Source organism: Schistocerca piceifrons, chromosome 2 (genome assembly GCF_021461385.2).
Source record: "Schistocerca piceifrons isolate TAMUIC-IGC-003096 chromosome 2, iqSchPice1.1, whole genome shotgun sequence".
NCBI classification, from domain to species: Eukaryota; Metazoa; Arthropoda; class Insecta; order Orthoptera; family Acrididae; genus Schistocerca; species Schistocerca piceifrons.
This window is the reverse complement of record NC_060139.1, coordinates 518279661-518298370: the sequence shown is the minus strand read 5'-3', so window position 1 is coordinate 518298370 and position 18710 is coordinate 518279661. Positions and strand designations below refer to the sequence as shown.

The window sequence follows — 18710 nt, the reverse complement described above, 5'->3', positions numbered from 1 at the left end:
TTTTGTAATGTACAGTGATGACCAACTTCAGATTCATATGCATATGCACTATTGTAAATTTGTGTTCTATGAAAATTTGGTAGTCATATTTGTCATTCATTTCTAAAACTGAAATTACAAAATGTAAATGCAGAACTACTGGTTGTTCTGTATTGGAATATCTAGTTAATTATTTTCAATAACTTTCTGTTAATTCAGTGGTGTAGACAGGGGTATCATAAATGTAGCAAGGTAGAATTATTATTATGATTGTATTCCTTTAAATAACAATTTTTTAAATTACTAAACTGATAACAGATGTACCTCATTTATTTGAAATTTTGAAATTCCTGTCTAACAAGTAGCTTATTAAATTTTGTAGTTCACTACATCATTTCAGTGCTGCTACTCCCAATGGTGGAGTTAGTTGTCCAAAAAACACTTCTTTTAAAGATAAATCTGTAATTGAAATTGTTCCCACACCAGGTGATAGTGAAAATTTTGTGGAGTAATAACCGATTATCCTCAAAAAGACCCAGCTCAGTCAATAGCTCTAATTTTGCTCTTTGAATTAACAAGGTTATTTTCTACCACAAGTTTCTCTGAGATATCCAGGTTGAAATTGTCTCTTCAACATATTCTGCGCTCTCGCACTCCACCAAGCCTAAACTTCTGGTAACCTGTTACCCACAGCCTCAGCTCTTTTTGCTTCTCTTTTCTGTCTACACCTCCTCTTGTCCCCCCTTCCTCTCCCCCCCTTTTCCGTCCCTTTCCCCTCCCTGTCTCCCCATTTATTTCCACCTTTCTTTTCTTTCCTGCCCTCCCTTCTGCCCCCTCCCTCTCCTCTTCTCTACCTCGCAGCTCTACAGTCTGAACTCCTTTTGTCTTGTTGTGCAGCCACTGATTCATGTGTTCACAGACCTGCTTCACACTATCCTGCTACCCCTCCTCCTTTCGTGTGTCCTTCCCTAAACCCTCCTCACTGCCATCTGTCAATGCAACTGCTCGCAATAATCAGTAGTCAGTAATGAATCTCACCACATATGGGGAGAGTACATTTGAGTGTTCATGTGATGTTGGGTGCAAATATGTATACTTTTACTACAAAAAAGGACAGGAGCCTGTAAGCTAGAGTGAAAAGTTTTCTGTTATGAGTTTCTGTGTATCACACAGTAGTCCGCTATAGGCAACTGGTTGCCCTTTCCTTATCTTAAGCTTATTTATTTCCCAGATTTGACATATTTTTGTTAGCCTAATTTTTTGGACCCAGATAGTACATCTGATTATCTGAATAAGTCACTAATTAAGAAACTGAATGAAATAGGGAAATTACTAACCTGAGAAGTTTACACGAAAATCAGTAAACCACCACATAGGTACACAGTGTGTCAACCAAACAGTACAGCTGACTTTTATATTTTCATAATTAACTACCATACAGTTAAACAAAATCCTACTTGAATAACCAAGAAACAACTCTAATAAATTTGACATTTACATTATTATACACTTAGGTGACAAAAGTCTTGGGATACATCCTAATGTCAGGTCAGACCTCCTTTTGGCAGCATAGAGTGGCCACTCAACTTGCCATGGACTCAACAAGTAGTTGGAAGTCCACTACAGAAATATTGAGCCATGCTGCCTCTATTGCCGACCATAATTGTGAAGGTGTTGCCAGTATAGGATTTTGTGCACCAACTGATCTCTTGATTATGTCCCATAAATTTTCAATTTGATTCATGTCAGGTGATATCAGTGGCCAAATCATTTGCTCAAATTGTAAAAAAGTTCTTCAAGCCAGTCGCAAACAATTGTGGTGTGTTGACAAGGCCCACTGTCATCCATAAAAATTCCATTGTTGTTTCAGAACTTGAAGTCCATGAATATCTTGAAATAGTCTCCAAGTAGCTGAATGTAACCAGGACCCAGTCCATTGTGTGTAAACACAGCCCACACCATTATGGAGCCACCACCAGCTCGCATAGTGCCTTGTTGACAACTTGGGTCCATGGCTTCATTGTATATGTGCCTCATTTGAACCCTACCATGAGCTCTCACCAACTGAAATCAGGACTTATCTGACCAGACCACTGTTTTCCAGTCATCTAAGGTCTAACCAGTATGGTCATGAGCCCAGGGGAGGCACTGCAGGTGATATTGCGCTGTTAGCAAAGACCCATTAACGCCAAATTTCATCTCACTGCCGTAATGGATATGTTTGGCACACATCTCACTTTGATTACTGCAGTTATTTCAAGCTGCGTTGCTTGTCTGTTAGCAACGACAACTTTACACAAACACTGATGCTCTCAGTCATTAAGTGAAAGCTGTCAGCCACTGTGTTATCCATGGTGAAAGGTAATGCCTGAAATTTGGTATTCTCAGTTCACTCTAGACACTGCGGATCTTGAAATATTGAATTCCCTAACAATTCCAAAAATAGAATATCCCATTCCTCTATTTCTTGTCACCATTCCGCATTCCGAGTGTTAATTCTCATTGTGCGGCCATAATCAACGTCCGATACCTTTTCACAGGAACCACCTGAGTACAAATGATGCACTGTTCTTTTATATCTTGTTTACATGATACTACCTCCATTTGTACATATGCACATCACTATCCCATGACTTTTGTCACCTCAGTGTAAAGGAGAATGTAATTACTGAGTTCATTAATATTCCATATTCCTGTCTTTATATAGCTCTACCACACAAAAGTCAGCAGTCCAAATTTAGCTATAACTTGGGTAGCATGGTGGAATCTGCATTAACATCACTGCAATTAGCTATCACCTAGCTTACATCTCTATGTAGGCTTGTGTAGCTGCCAAGCAGGGAGCGTTTTGTAAGTGTATCAGTGACAAAGTTTGTACCCAGTAATTATTTCAGTGGCATCTATGTGATAAAAGAATGTGATTGGGAATCCTTCTGACAGCAATTATGTGCAAAAATAAAAGTGCTCAGATATAACTTGAGTCATATTTCTGTGCAAAGGTTTGATAATACGAAAAGTCCAAACTGTAAAAGGGAGTTCAGCTTTTGCCTGACTTCAGTATGGGACTCTTAATTGGTGACATTGTCACTGTATAGACCTTATTATGGGCAGTAGCTAACTTGGTGTACTAATATTCACTTGAAAGAAATTGGGATGATCAGAACATATTCTGACTGTCAAACAGTTATTAATATAAATCTCAAACAATGGAAAATCTGGGATGGAGTGTAACAATATTATGAAAGTGTGGCTACAGTTGCCTGAGACAGCAGTTGTGTGTAAGTTGCATTTGTGTGTGTGTGTGCGTGTGTGGGCCTTACTGGCTGAAATATTTATTTGTGACAGTCTTTTTGTTATGTCTATCTGCGGCTCAGCATCTCCGCTATATGGTAAATTTCATAACATTATTAGTATAAAGGAAAGTTTGTGATCTGGTCATCATTGAAGTGTGCTTCAATGTGAATGAAAGTGAAAAGATATTCAACTTAAATCAATGATGTTATGTGTGTTATTGAATAGTTTGACCACCAACTAAAACTATTTCAGAGTAGGAAACTTCATTGCAACATGCACCACCAATGATTTACAGTGACATTACCAGTTTAGTACCATTCCAATGTATATTAAGCTCAATTCATTAACCATTAAATTCAGTAAATTCTTCCTGGTTGTAGTTCACCAGTAAGTGTAAATGAATGAATTAACTGTATTGCCCCATGAGATAGTTCTCTAAGACTATGTGATATGAAATTAAGCAATGTAAGGTAGCAACTATATCTCCAAGTAAGTAGACTGAGGAATGTGTCTTTGTATAAAACATGACAAAATGTGACACTTGTTAAGCCTACCTAGGTGTTGACATTTTGTAAGCTCGCCGTCCACACTGACTCCAACAAATTTTACACACAATGTTTCATTTTGTGTGTGGTCATCGATGTTCTGCTATGGCACCAGTAGACCATTTGAGTTGTATGATATTGCATAAGATGATCAAAATATACTCAGATATTCCTGTTTCAGATACTTGTATCATATTTGTCATAGAGAAAGTTTCAGACTCACCCCACACCATTTGAAACTTCATACACAGACATGGCAGTGTATTGGACTCAAATATGAGTAATTAAATAAAATGTAGTCAGAAGGAACTTATGTCACTCTGAAGCACAGTATGCAGTGATGTGCAACTTTCTTGGACATTAAAAAAAGTTTGCAGGGAAAAGTCCATGAAGTTTATAAGGTGGTAAATGAGCTACTGGCAGAAGTAAAGCTGTAAGGATGGTTCATGAGTCATGCTTGGTAGATCAGTTGGTACGGCACTTGCCTGTGAAAGGCAAAAGTCCCAGTTCGAGTCCTGGCCTGACACACAGTTTTAATCTGCCAGGAACTTTCATATCAGTGCACACACTGCTGCAGAATGAAAAATTTCATTATGGAAACAGCCCCCAAGCTGTGGGCATGTCACATCTTTGCACTATTCTTTCTTCTGCAAGTGCTAATCCTACAAGTTATTCTTGATAACTTCTGTGAAGTCTGGAAGGTCGGAGGTGGGATACTGGTGGAAAGAAAGCTGTGAGAATGGGTTGTGAGTTGCACTTGGGTAACTCAGTTGGCAGAGATCTTGCCCACGAAAGGGAAAGTTCCCAGGTTTGAGTCCTGGTCTGACACATAGTTTAATCTGCGAGGAAGTTTCAATTAAAAGGTAGGTTTATACTTAACATGGAGGATGGATTTGTGAAAATATTGCTCTATGACCCATTAGTGGAAAAGAATTTTATTGTGAACATTTTTACTGTTTCAGTTACAAAATTATAGATTTACCTGTATATCTCTATAGCCATAAATCATACACAATGAGGCACCTAACTTTTTTACCTCAAATTACATTTGATATACTAATGATATTTGTAATCTGTTTTCACCTACATGAACAGCAACCAGGGGATCATGGAACAAACAACAATGTTTTCTTGCAACTTAATTAATAACCAAGGAGCAGGCATCAATTTTTTTAACTGAACTATGCTATTTACTGACACTAGAATAGCAGATCATGATGACTTTGCAGATCTAACAAAAAATCACAGAGTAAAAACACATTGAACACACTGAACCATCTATAGTTACCTGAGTGCAGTTGAATCACTTACTACATAGATCATGTTTGTTATGAGGGATGCTGTAAATCCTTAACTGTGTGTTGCTTGTAAAACATCCACATAATCAAATCACTGGTAATGCATTAATTACTTTCAGGAATCCAATGCCATATACTAATGAAGAATGGATCAACATGCTCCTAATTTATAGATAATGTCATCAAAGTGCATCAAGAGCAGCAGAACTGTATGCAGAATGGTTCCCAGGTAGACACTGTTTACCTCGCCCCACTCCATGAGAGAGGAAGTTTTGACCCAAGAACAGAAATACAATGAAAGATTGCTAGCAATGAAGCTGCATAAGTGACATTTCTTCCAGGTACTACAATTAATCTGCATGCCAGCCCTTGCCAGGTTGTATCAGCTAAAGAAGGGTTCTGTGTATTTTTCATACAAATAAATATTACTCATTCCATATTTCCCTACACTACAACAGAAATAGTAGTGATTTTCAGTATCTTTTTGCATAGTACCAAACAGAAAACAAAATTGGCTTCATCAGATGTTTGACCAACAACACTGGAATGTGAATGTGTGGTGTGGTATAGTCAGACAGCACATGATTACCTCCTATTTAATTGATGGTACATTAAACGGGAAAATTTACACTCATTTTGTGATAAATACTTTACTCCTATTATTAAAAATATGCCCATGAGAAGCCAAATGATGTAGTTCCAACATGACGGATGTCCAGCCCATAGTTATTCAGTAGCAAGAGATGCATTAAAATGCTTATTTTCAAACCAATGGGTGGAAAGCAGCAGTCCTATTCAGAGGTATCCAGCACAACTGCCTATCCTGATATCATTACCCTCCTTTCTCTGAGGTTGAGTCAATAATGTGGTCTACAGGAAAATTCTAGTAACTGTGGAGGATATGGGAGAGTGAATTGCTGTTGCATGTAATATGATTACTTCAGACATAAGTACGTTCATCAGTTGAACATTGTGTATGAATGTGTCGTAATGCATACGGTTCTCAATTTGAACATACTCTTTAACAATTTTACCAACAAAAAGTGAGAGCACGTATAAAATCTTAATTGTTTTTTGTACACACTCTTTCACTTCATTTATTATTTTAACATACAATTTTACACACACACACGCGCGCCCGCACACACACACACACACACACACACACACACACACACACTTGCTCTTTTGTATGTAACTATGATAAAATTCATAACATGTGTATTCTTATGTCAAAGATTATATAGTTCATTTTGTTCATTACTTTACAGGCTCATCTATGCAAAATACATTGCGAATATCAGAAACTGGATTCTGCTTTTGTCAGGCTGATTACTTCTGGCTATCAGTGATGTAAGTAACATAATACCAAAAGCATTCAGTGCTAGACCATGTTGCATACAGTGCAGGGAAGTAAAAGGATTCTACAACAGTCACACCAACATAAGGTTGTTCTTTCTTGCACATAATTTTCTGACATCCACACTGACATGTGTCACTGAACACAAGCTGGGCTTGTAATAATATTAAAAGAGTAATGCTGTCTTCATCCAAGAGCTGGGATCATTCTCAACCTTGCATCTTGTTCGATCCTCAACTTCATAATTGAGGTTTGCCATCTAGATTAATGCCTGAAACAATCAGAAGGAGGGCTTCTCTGCCAAAATTTTTGTGTAGAACATTGCTGACCCAGCCCTGTAATTGTCTTAAAAAACACTAGTTACATGGTATTTATGTGCCATGGAATCAGTACCAGCCAGACAATCCCTGCCCACGAGTATTAGTTAACACTATGGTGTTCACTAACTGTAGCATTACTGGTATAGCAGCTCCAGTAATTTTAATTCTTTGGACACACTGAAAAAACGTGCTGACAACCAGAAGTGGACACTTGTGCAGGGTTGGATTGCCTATCTTAAAATGCATGAAGTATTATCTGGGCCAGTTTGATTTTGACCATCCTGTAGTTTGACAGTGCACAAAGATAATGTAGGGTAAAATGAGAAAACATCCCAAGGAAAGTGCAAAACACTGCAGAATAGTTGGGTGCCATATTACATGCAGTATAATATCATTTCCAAAAGCAAATGAAAAGTTATCTGATCTCACAATGCCATCAATATTTTATTTCTAAACATTACAGGTGTGAATTACATAAATCTTGAAGGGGATATGCATTTGAAGCGTATAATAACAACAACGGAGGAAAGATAGATTGCTACTTACCATAAAGAAGACATGTTAAGTGTCTACCCAGAGCTTCCTTCATTTGAAATGTGTAATAATGACTGAAGTAAGAAATTACTTATCAGCCACATTAAACATTATCTCAAATTAAAATTACTAAAGAAACAGTTGTCTTTCAAGAAAATTTACTTGTTGAAGGGATTTAATGTAACCTTTTAATTATTTACCTCATTCCTTCCTTGGTAATGGCATCAACATTTGGTGTCAAAGCTGTGTGAGGCCAGTATGAGCCAAAGTCACCCCAGCCCAGGTCATCTGCCATAATCAGGACAATATTTGGTTTCAGATCATCTCCTATTGCAGTTTTGGAACATATTGTATTTTGTGACTGATTTACAACTGGTGAATTTTTGTCACCTTCAACAATAAAGTTATCTTTTGTATACGCAAAACTGAAGTGCAAGTTAACAATCAAAGCAAAGAATGATGTTAACTTCACATTGCTCTTGCACTGATATTTATTTGTAGGCATTCTTCTTGGTGTGTGTAATGCATTAGAATATGTTCTTAGTATTTCAGACACCTGCCTCCTATGACTTGCACAAACCTGCAATAAAAACATCACATGATGTAAGGCAGAATATTGACCACATTTTCTGTCATAATTTAGCAAAAAACATCTTGTGAAATGGAATTTTAACCATTTCAACATAACAAATCTTTATATTGCAAACAAAAAAATCTAAGTTATATGCATCCATACATAGAAGTACTACAATATTTTTGTTTTCTTCCTCACCTTTTACTGATCCTCTATGTAATTGGCTTTGTTATGTGGGTCTTGCTCATGTTAGTAACAGTTAGTGGTTGGATGTCCTTCGTGCTCCCACCACTTGTCCTGCGACAGAATTAGTGTACCTCATCTGCCTGTGTCTTGAGTTAAGTCACGTGTTCAAGTGTGAGAACATTTTCTAAGTGTTTATATAATGTGTATCTGAGGTGGGGCATGGGTACCAGCTCAGTATTTACCTAGCTGGATGCAAATATTCACTAATGATAATCACACTACCTGATCTACAAAGGCAGCACAATATAATTTTGAAACTAAAAATAATACATAGGAAAGTGTCTCCCAAATTCAGTTATTCACGTAACTCACAGCCTGGAGCAAGTCTCTCATTTGATGCCACTCGGCATCTGTCGCAACAATTTCCTTCACTGTAACTGATTTGGAATAGGTAACTGTGATGACTGTGTGTGTAGTGCAGTGCGATGTTTGTGTTGTTGCTGTTGAGGATGTAGATGCAAGGAGAAGCCCGATGCCAGTACATAGCCTCCTCAGAAACAAACATATAGGCCACCATATTTAGCAGACAAATCATTGTCAGTGGTGTAACATGCCCTCACTTTATGAGAATTCTGCATCTGAACCCAGGTCACTGACAGAATAGCTGTTGATCAGGAATTCTAGACTATCACCTCTAATCTTGTTGCTGGACTTGATGGTGAAAATTTTCCGCAGCCAGGATTCAAATCAGCCACCTTCTAGATCAACGGTGCCTCACAAGCAAAAATTAGTCACCTCGTCTGAAGGAGCTCACAGATTTAATACCATTTAAATGCACATTCATAAATTATTCTGTGGAGAAGAAGAAGTTGTCAAGCAGAAGAGATTTCCTTTGCATTTGAAATGACTTTTGCTATTTATTAAATTCCTTATATCACTTGGTAAGTGATCAAAGAATTTTCTGGCTGAATGCTTTACTCTTTTCTGTGACATGCTGGGCTGAAAGAAGGATAGTGTAAATTAGTTTTCCTTCTAGTATTATATTCATGACTGTTACCACTGATTTCACACTGTAATTCATTGTTGACAAACAAATTTCATATTGGAGTAAATATTTTGTGAGTCTGTTTTTAATATGCACAACTGCTTAAAGAGCAGTCTGCAAGATGTTTTAGAGTGGACACCACACATTATATTTATCATATACCTCGTTGTAACAAGCACTTTCCTTCTGGATGACGAGTTGCACCAGAATATGACACCATAATACATTAAGGGACTACGGAAAAGTAAGTCAACTTTTTGACAGTTTCATTTTCAAAATCTGATATCTGTAACACAAAACTTTCTGAGCTTAGATATTTAAGATCTGTTATAACCTTTAATCACCAATAATTGCGTGGATATTCAAACACACTCACTTAGAAACAATAGCTGGTTATATGATAACAACTCAGTATCTCTTATTCGACTGCCATGCCGTGACATGCGGCCGGCGCCGTTCGTAGCTAGGTGGCGCTCCCGCACTCAGCCGAGTTGCGGAGCGCCTCTATCGCCGTTTGTGCGTACTGTCGTGGCGGCACTGTTAAATGTTGTGGCACTGTCACAACACTTTTCCCCCCTTGAAAAAAAAAACTCACTTCCTGGGAGACATGGACAGTGCAGAGACATCCATGGCCTCTTGTGAGGCCCCGAGAAGATCCCACGGAGAGACACGAGAGTATGGTCGAAAATGTCCAGGACGGAAGCTCCTGCATGGAACGTGCCTCCTGGACTCCAGAGTAGCATCCATAGGCGTCGTGGACCTGGGGGTGTGCTCCAGCGAGATGGGTCCTGGAGAAGGCGGCGTCGCGACTGGGGCCAGTTCCGGCGTACGCGGAAGTGGTAGCGACATCGGCTGCATCAACACGTACGGTAGATCAGTAGATCGCAGCAGTGACAGGACTGGCTTCTCGGGCTGGTGGAGGCGAAGGAAGGGGTGGTGGCACCGTCATGGCCACCACTCGTGGGCGCATCTGGTCGTAATGGCGAACAACCATGCCGTCGTCCGTACGTATTTCACAAAGCCGGCGGGTGCGAAGAGCCTTGACCACCCCTGAAATCCATTTAGGGCGAGATCCATACCCTTGTGCCAACATGTCGGAGCCCACTGAGTATTTTCCCGCACTAGGGGACACAGCACAAGGCCTGACAGGGTGAAGCAGGTGCAGTAGAGTGCGTGGTTGGCGGCCATGCAAGAGTTCAGCAGGGCTGCGATCACCCAGAGGCGTGAAGCGATAAGAACTCAGAAATTGCAGCAGAGCGTCATCTGTGGAAAAATCACTAGGGAATTTCTTCATCTGGCTTTTGAAAGTGCGGGCAAGGCGCTCGACCTCCCCATTTGATTGCGGATGGAAGGGCGGTGCTGTAACATGATGAATCCCTTGTCCAGTACAAAAATCACGGAAGGCCTGTGAAGAGAACTGAGGGCCATTGTCAGTGACGATCGTGGATGGAAGACCTTCTAGCTCAAAGATTTTGGACAAAGCCAGCGTCGTCGCCGCAGTGGTGGGCGATGGACATCGAACAACAAACGGAAACTTCGAGAAGGCATCAATCAACAGTAGCCAATAAGTACCGAGGAAGGGGCCGGCAAAGTCAGCGTGCACCCATTCCCATGGCTGCCCAGATCAGGCCACGGAGAGGGCATTGAACGAGGTGCAGCCAGTTGTTGAGCACACTGACCACATGCAGCAACCATGTGGGCGATGTCCGAATAAATACTGGGCCAATAAACATGCCTGCGGGCCAGGGACTTAGTCCAAGAAATACCCCAATGGCCTTCACGCAACAGTTTGAGAACATCTTTGCAAAGAGACGCTGGCACCATGACCCGTGGAGATGCGCCATCCGTGGCCAGAAGAACAACACCATCACAAACAGACAGACGAAGGCGCAAGGCATGGTAGTTGCAAAGGGGATCCGAAGCCCGGGCCTTGGTCCTGTCCAGCCAACCCCGTTGAACAAAACCGATCACCTGACGCAGGACCGGGTCCTGTGCAGTAGCCGACGCAACCTGCGAACCTGTAACTGGAAAACCCTTGACCGCACGACGTTCTTCCTCATCAGTGTGGAAACAGAGTAGTTCATCACGATTGAAAACCGGGTCGGGGGCCATCGGCAATCGCGACAATGTGTCAGCATTGGCGTGCTGGGCCGTGGGGCAATAGTGAATCTCATAGTGAAAACGAGACAAGTATAAGGCCCAACATTGCAGGCGGTGAGCTGCCTTATCCGGAAGCAACGCCGATGGGCTGAACAGAGAGACCAGCAGCTTGTGGTCGGCGATGAGGTGAAACTTAGAACCATACAAAAAAACGCTGAACTTTTTTAGAGCATAAATGATAGCGAGCACCTCCTTTTCAATTAGAGAGTAACGCCGTTGCGCATCGTTGAGGGTCTTGGAAGCATAGGCAATGGGTCGTTCCGACCGATCCTCATACCGATGGGCGAGAACAGCCCCTAGACCATAGTGTGACGCGTCAGTCGCCAGAACCAAGTGCTGACCCGGACAGAATGTGGCAAGACAAGGCACCGACTGCAAATGAGCCTTCAGGCGGACAAAAGCCTGCTCACACTCGTCGCACCAACAGAAAGGGACGTTTTTGCGTAACAGCTGATGCAGAGGATGAGCTACCGCCACTGCGGACAGAATGAATTTGTGATAATAGGCAATCTTGCCTAGAAACGCGTGAAGTTCTTTGACCATAGACGGCCGGGGTAGAGCGGTAATGGCCGCAACGTGCTGACGTAGAGGATGTATACACTCACGGGACAAGTGGAAACCAAGATACACAATGGAGGGTTGGAAGAACTGTGACTTGGCCAGATTGCACCTCAACCCAGCTGAATGCAAAACCCGAAACAGTGAACGCAATTTGCGAAGGTGCTCCTCAGTTGAGGCCCCCGTGACAACAATGTCATCCAGATAGTTTATGCAGCCTGGAACGGAAGCCGTGAGCTGTTCCAAAAACCGCTGAAAAATGGCCGGCACGCTAGCGATGCCAAATGGTAACCGCTGGTACTGATACAACCCACAAGGAGTGTTGATGACGAGAAATTCCTTGGAAGAAGCATCCAACGGCAACTGATGGTACGCCTCCGATAAGTCAAGTTTGGAAAAGAACTGGCCCCCAGTGAGCTTGGTAAATAACTCCTCAGGACGGGGAAGAGGATAAGTGTCAATGAGGCTCTGAGCATTGACAGTGGCTTTAAAATCACCACACAATCACAGACTCCCATTTGGTTTAGAAACCACCATGATTGGCGATGCCCATTCGCTGGAGGTAACAGGAAGGAGAATCCCTGAAGCTATTAACCTGCCTATCTCAGCCTTGACAGGTGCACGCAATGCTACAGGAATAGGGCGTGCCCGGAAAAACTTAGGGTGAGCTGTAGGTTTAAGAGTAATGTGGGCTTCAAAATTCTTGGCATGACCCAGACCAGCAGAGAACACGGACGAAAATTCAGAACACAGTCCATCCAGCTGTTGATACGGAATATCCTCAGATATGAGGTGCACATCATCCTCAATGGAGAACCCGAACAACTGGAAAGCATCATAACCGAACAGGTTTTCAGTGCCCGCATGATCCACCACATAAAACGTGAGAGGTCTAACAACAGACTTGTAGGCAGTGGAAGCATCAAATTGGCCAATGATAGGAATTTTCTGTTTATTATAAGTTCTCAGATTTCGCGTAACTGGAGACAAGGGAGGGCAGCCCAACTCCAAATATGTGTGAGAATTAATGAGAGTTACTGCAGAGCCAGTATCCACTTGCATGCGAATATCTTTATCCAGAACACGAACAGTAACAAACAACTTATTTGTTTGAGAAAGCACACAGTTAACATCCATGTCCGATGCCTCATCCTCGTCGACAGGAACTTTAGGGGACTGACACACAGAAGCAATGTGGCATTTTTTCCTACATTAATTACACGTGGCCCAACATTTTGGACACGCGGCCCTGTCATGCTGTATGAAACAACGTGGACAAGAAGGAAGTGTGGAATGCACCTGCTTCTGTGGTTGCTGTTTTTGCTGCGAGCGTTGCAGCCCAATGCGACGTTGTTTACGCGAGTGAACCGCCGCCACATCTTCATTCTCCTGTGAAACAGGCAAATTGTCCGTGTCGAAAGTTGACTGTATAGCGCCTACATCACACCACGCGTCTATTTGCACGCCAGCAGCGTGAGACACTTCAAACGATTGAGCGATACTTAGGACTTCCAACAACGACAGGTTTGGCAGTTGTAGGGCACGTTGCCAAACTTCTTTATCAGGAGCAAGCTGTAGAATAGCATCCCTAACCATTGAATCAGCATAAAACTCATGATGAGTGTCCGTGACAAACACATTTTCTACTCAGACCATGTAGTTCCGCCGCCCAAGCCCAGTAAGATTGATGGGGCTGTTTACGACAGCGGTAGAACACCACATGGGCAGCAACAACGTGGGTGTTTTTTCAGTAATAGTTAGACAATAAGTTACACATTTCTTGGAAGGACAGAGAGGCAGGTTCCCGCAGAGGGCCTAACTGAGATAGCAGCTGATAGATTCATGGGGAAATCCAAGATAGAAATAACGACTTACACATAGGAGCATCGACAACGCCAAAAGCCAAGAAGTGTTGCCGCAAACGCTTCTCATAATCCTCCCAGTCTTCAGCGGCCTCGTCATAAGGAGGGAATGGAGGCGGAGAAGAGGAAGACAGACGATGAGCAAGTGACGTCGATAATGCCTGAATAGCAGCCGTCAGCTGTGTTTGTTGTGCCTGAATAGCAGCCGTCAGCTGTGTTTGTTGTGCCTGAATAGCAGCTGTCAGCTGTGTTTGTTGTTCAATGAGTGCTTGCATAAGCTGTTCCATGTCTGCCCCGTCACGAACACACAAATCCGCAATGCAGTGAAAATATCCCACCCTCGTCACCAAAAAGTGTTATAACTTTTAATCACCAATAATTGCATGGATATTCAAACACACTCACTTAGAAACAATAGTTGGTTACATGATAACAACTCAATATCTCTTATTCGACTGCCGTGCCGTGACATGTGGCCGGCGCCGTTCGTAGCTAGGTGGCGCTCCCGCACTCAGCCGAGTTGCAGAGCGCCTCTATCGCCGTTTGCGCGTACTGTCGTGGCAGCACTGTTAAATGTCGTGGCACTGTCACAACAAGATCTGTGACATGTAACCTCAAGATCAGCTTCTTATCAACATAAACAATTAAGAATTTATAATATTCTATTTCATATATTGATTTAATCTCATGCACTAACTCTAATGGTCTGGTCAAGCCTTATAAATTTACAAAACTGCATGTGCTGCATTTTATTATGATTGAAAGTTCATTTGCAGAGAACCAGTTGTTAATTTTCAAGAAAATTTATTTACACTTTCAAGTATCAAAGTTTCTCCATTAGACTTGAGGGTTACACTTGTATTGTAGGCTTTTGGAAATATGAGGGCAGATCGTTTAAATGTAACAAGAACAATAGTGCCCCCAATCTCAATCTCTGGTATGACTATAGCGATTATTCCCCATTCTGAAGATGCTCTTCCCTTGAGTACACTCCCAGAGTTTCTTAATGCAACACATTGGAGCCTTTTAGTTAAATACGATGAAAACTGCTAACTGCACAATCAAACGTCCTTGAAAAGTCACAGAAAATACTAATTGGCAGTATTTTGTCACTTAAATGGTATAGAATCCGATTCTTAAATTGAAAACTGGTTTGTTCTGCACAGAGCGAACTGAAATTTATTAATTACCTTATTCTGAGTGATGTCAAGATGTAACAAGTCTGGATAGCCCTATTCACTACAATTCTAAATCTTAAGTACATTATGCAAAATATTCAATTTCTTATTTGAGCAGAGATTACCAAAACTTCGTTATTTGCAGTGCAGTTTCTTAATAAAAGGTAATAATAAGATCATTAGTTCATCTAGAAACATTCTCTTTCAAGAATTTTTAGTGATCATCTATAAACGTTTATAAATGTGAAGGGACACAAGAGTTTATAGAGGACAAGATACAGGATCAGATCATTTCTTACTAATCTCCAGAATAGATCTTTTTACAAAATGGAAGAAAATAACTAAACAAATAACAAACCAACAAGATCAAAGCATTTATAAGGTACACTTGATTGAAGAGGACAGTAACAGACAGCTGTACCAAAGAAGATTAAATGAAGAAGTAGCAAACTTTCAAACTAAAGACAATATAGAAGTAGAATGGCAAACTCTGAAGAATACTGTATGCAGAGTAGCTGGAGAAGCTCTTGGTAAAAAGAAAAGAATACGGAAAAGAAAAGATCTAAAAATTAGGAATGAGGATATAATGGAAGCTGTCAAAAAGAAAAACAGGATGCATATATAAAATACTTAAGCAACCCCACTATTAAGAACAAACAATACTACAAGGAGAAAAGAAATAACGCTAAATGCTTAGTAAGGGAAGCACACCAGGAACATTGGGATAGGTTTACCTCTAATATCAAACATGATATCCATGGAAGACAACAAATGGCATATAAGGTTTTAAAAACCTTAAACACAACAGAAAGAGAGAAGATACCAACAGATCATGTTGAAGAAGAACAGTGGATAAATCGTTACAGCAAATTGTGGTATGACCATACAGCACAAGAAATTGAAATTGAACAACTAGACGAGAAAGGATTGGATGAAATACAGTCTGACGAATTAACATCTGCACTAACATCACTTAAAAACAGAAAAACAACAGGAAAAGATGGCATTAATGCTGAATTATTAAAATATGTAGGAAGGATGCTACACCAACGACTGCTACATCTCTTCAACAAATGATTGAAGAAGAAGAGTATTCCCAAAGACTGGAAAACAGCTAGAATGATATCAGTTTTTAAAAAAAGAGATAAAAGCTTATGCAGTAAATACGGAGGAATAAGTTTACTGGACTCAGCATATAAGGTGTATGAAAGGCATCTACCTAGACAGGAACATACTTTTAAATAATTTACTATATGCCAGTGATGCAGTAATCCTAGCAGATAAGGAAGATGACCTTCAGAAAGGAATCTACTTGCTAAAACAAATAAGTGCAAAATTTAATATGGAAATTTCAAAAGAAAAAACTAAGTCAATGGCCTTCAAGGGGAAAGAACCTATCAGAACCAAAATAGTGATACATCAGAAGATTTTAGAGCAAGTAAACTATTTCAACTATCTTGGATGTGAAATGACATATCGCTACAGCAGAGGTATTGAAATTAAGCTTAGTAAATTCAGCCACTTATGTGGAACAATTAACAGAAACCTAAAAAACAAAACTAGGAAAGAAACTCAAATTAAATTTTACAAAACTGTTGTAGTTCCCACACTGCTCTATGGAAGTGAGACATGGGTGATTACCAAGAAGCAAGAAAGCCATATTCAGGCACAAGAAATGCAATTCCTTAGAGGTGTTAAAGGTTGCACAAGAGAAGACAGGCTAAAACATCAAGATATTAGAGAAGAACTGCAAATCTTTAGGGATGATAAAATTCGAGATTAAAGAAGAAAATGGAACAAACATCTCCAAAGAATGGAGAGTGAGAGACTTCCGTTAAAGGCAAGAAATTATAAGTGCCATGGGAGAAGAGACAGAGATGGGTATCATAACAGGCAATTCCTGCCTAATACCTGAAGAGAAGATGAAGATGAGAAATGTGAATCTATAAATGTGAAGGTGAAATTTTTAGTTTGCTAATAGCTGTTTCTTTCTAAATTAAGTTAGTTCATTTGAAAGCCCTGATTCTCCTCTTCCCAATAAATGTCTTCTATTTTTCAGAAAGTTCATATTTTAAAATTTATTCATATTCAAAAATTTTATGGCACAGAATGTTGCACCCTTAACTTGTGATTATTTCCAAAATTCAGTACCAAAGTTTGTAGCCCTGCTTGTTCTGATTCCTAACATGTCTACTTACATAAAAGTAACTTTTTATTTTTCTAACTATTCAGTCTGGAAAATTTCTCCTTGTCTTAACTTTTTGGCATGCTTTGGGAATCCCTGCATAAATAGAAAATGTTCTCATAAAATAGTACTTATAATTTTGTCATTTTCTATGTGTCCAGCTCACATTTAAACAAATTTGCTATATTTTTGTTAATATTAAAAATGTAATAACAAATTATGATTTTCAATATCATGCATGCCTATAAGTAGGCACGTCATACAATGATGCACTCAATCATTAGTTTGCATTCATTGTGTCTAACTGTGTAACTATTATGTAATGAATTTGTTTTCAGTAGCTAAACTGCCAACATCTCTGTGTTGCTATCTGTCAGTTAGAGAACATCATTTTATTTCGTTAAGATTGTACAGTCAGGTACTATGTACAAGTGAGTCACTCCATGCCAGGCTATCAGAATATATGACTCAGTACAGTACCTAAGTCCATCAGAGTTGCGGTTAAACAGTAAAAGTGTCGAGTTTGCTATGTAATAAACTTCCTCATGCTATTTGTCAGTCACAAATTGATAGCAAAATTGTACAGTTAGTATGTTGCCACTCTGCCAAAACAGTCTTAGTTTAGGTGAAGTGCTGACCTTTGATATGTGCTGACCTTTGATATGTGCTTGAATACAAGCTGGCCATTGCAATGTAATTAGTGTTAATAAATATTAGAAGTTCAAAGTTAATTTTAGCGGTGTTGTGTTGGTTATTTAACAACTTGTCACTAAATCAAATAATGACAGGAGAACAGACAACGAAGAAAAGTGACAAGACTTCCAGGTCAGTAATGCTTCAACATGTGTTATAGTTCTTGCATATATAGTCTTTCCTGCTATCTTCAAGATGAAGGTAAATAATTTGTGGGACTGGTTGGTAGCAGAGAAGTCTGATTAACATATTTTAGTCTATGTGTAAATATTCCCTGTGACCATGGTATACTGCACATATAACTGAAAATTTTACATATATATGAAGAACAAGGATTTAGTAATTCACTTGAGATATTGACAGTGAGAATTATTGCATTTAAGTAAATTACATTTTTAATAACTTTGGCATAATATGGAGTAATTGCAGTTTGCTAAAATGTATCTGGGAACTGGTCTTGCTTCTTGATTGAATTCCATTGATTTATCTCCTGACCTATCCATGCCAGTCTTCTGAACTTCTTCCTCAGTGTTATCATTTTCTTGTCTGTCTTATTTAAAAACAAAATGTTCACATTCCTTAACTGATTTTCCAATTTTTAGTGCCTGATAGAGGGATAATACCTCAGATCTTAAAACCTTGATGATATGGAGGATTCTGTTCACAGTGCCCTTAATCTGTAGGAACCAGGTTAGTATTCTGTGCCCAATGTCATAAGAACCACCACACTTGTCATTTGCCTGTTATACCACTCACCAATGTAGTCCTCTGGGATGTAGTCAACATGGTAGGAGTTACCAGATAAGTGAACAAAAATTACAGGTGTACTCCTCTGCTGGACATAGTTATTGGCTTTTACATTTTCAGTCTTACATATTACAACTCACGCAATAATTTTTACTGCTTCAGTCACGTTTTACTATTATTTATCAGCACGAC

General features: G+C 40.0%; 1 protein-coding gene across 1 annotated transcript in view; it reads right to left on the bottom strand.

Annotated features, from left to right (window-relative positions):
• The window catches only part of LOC124775539 (arylsulfatase G-like), a 58341-nt gene that overhangs the window by 12575 nt on the left and 27056 nt on the right, over positions 1–18710 (bottom strand). The window contains exon 2 of the mRNA XM_047250369.1: positions 7531–7910. Within this exon, the coding sequence (XP_047106325.1) occupies positions 7531–7910 (380 nt within the window). The remainder of the gene's footprint in view (positions 1–7530; positions 7911–18710) is intronic.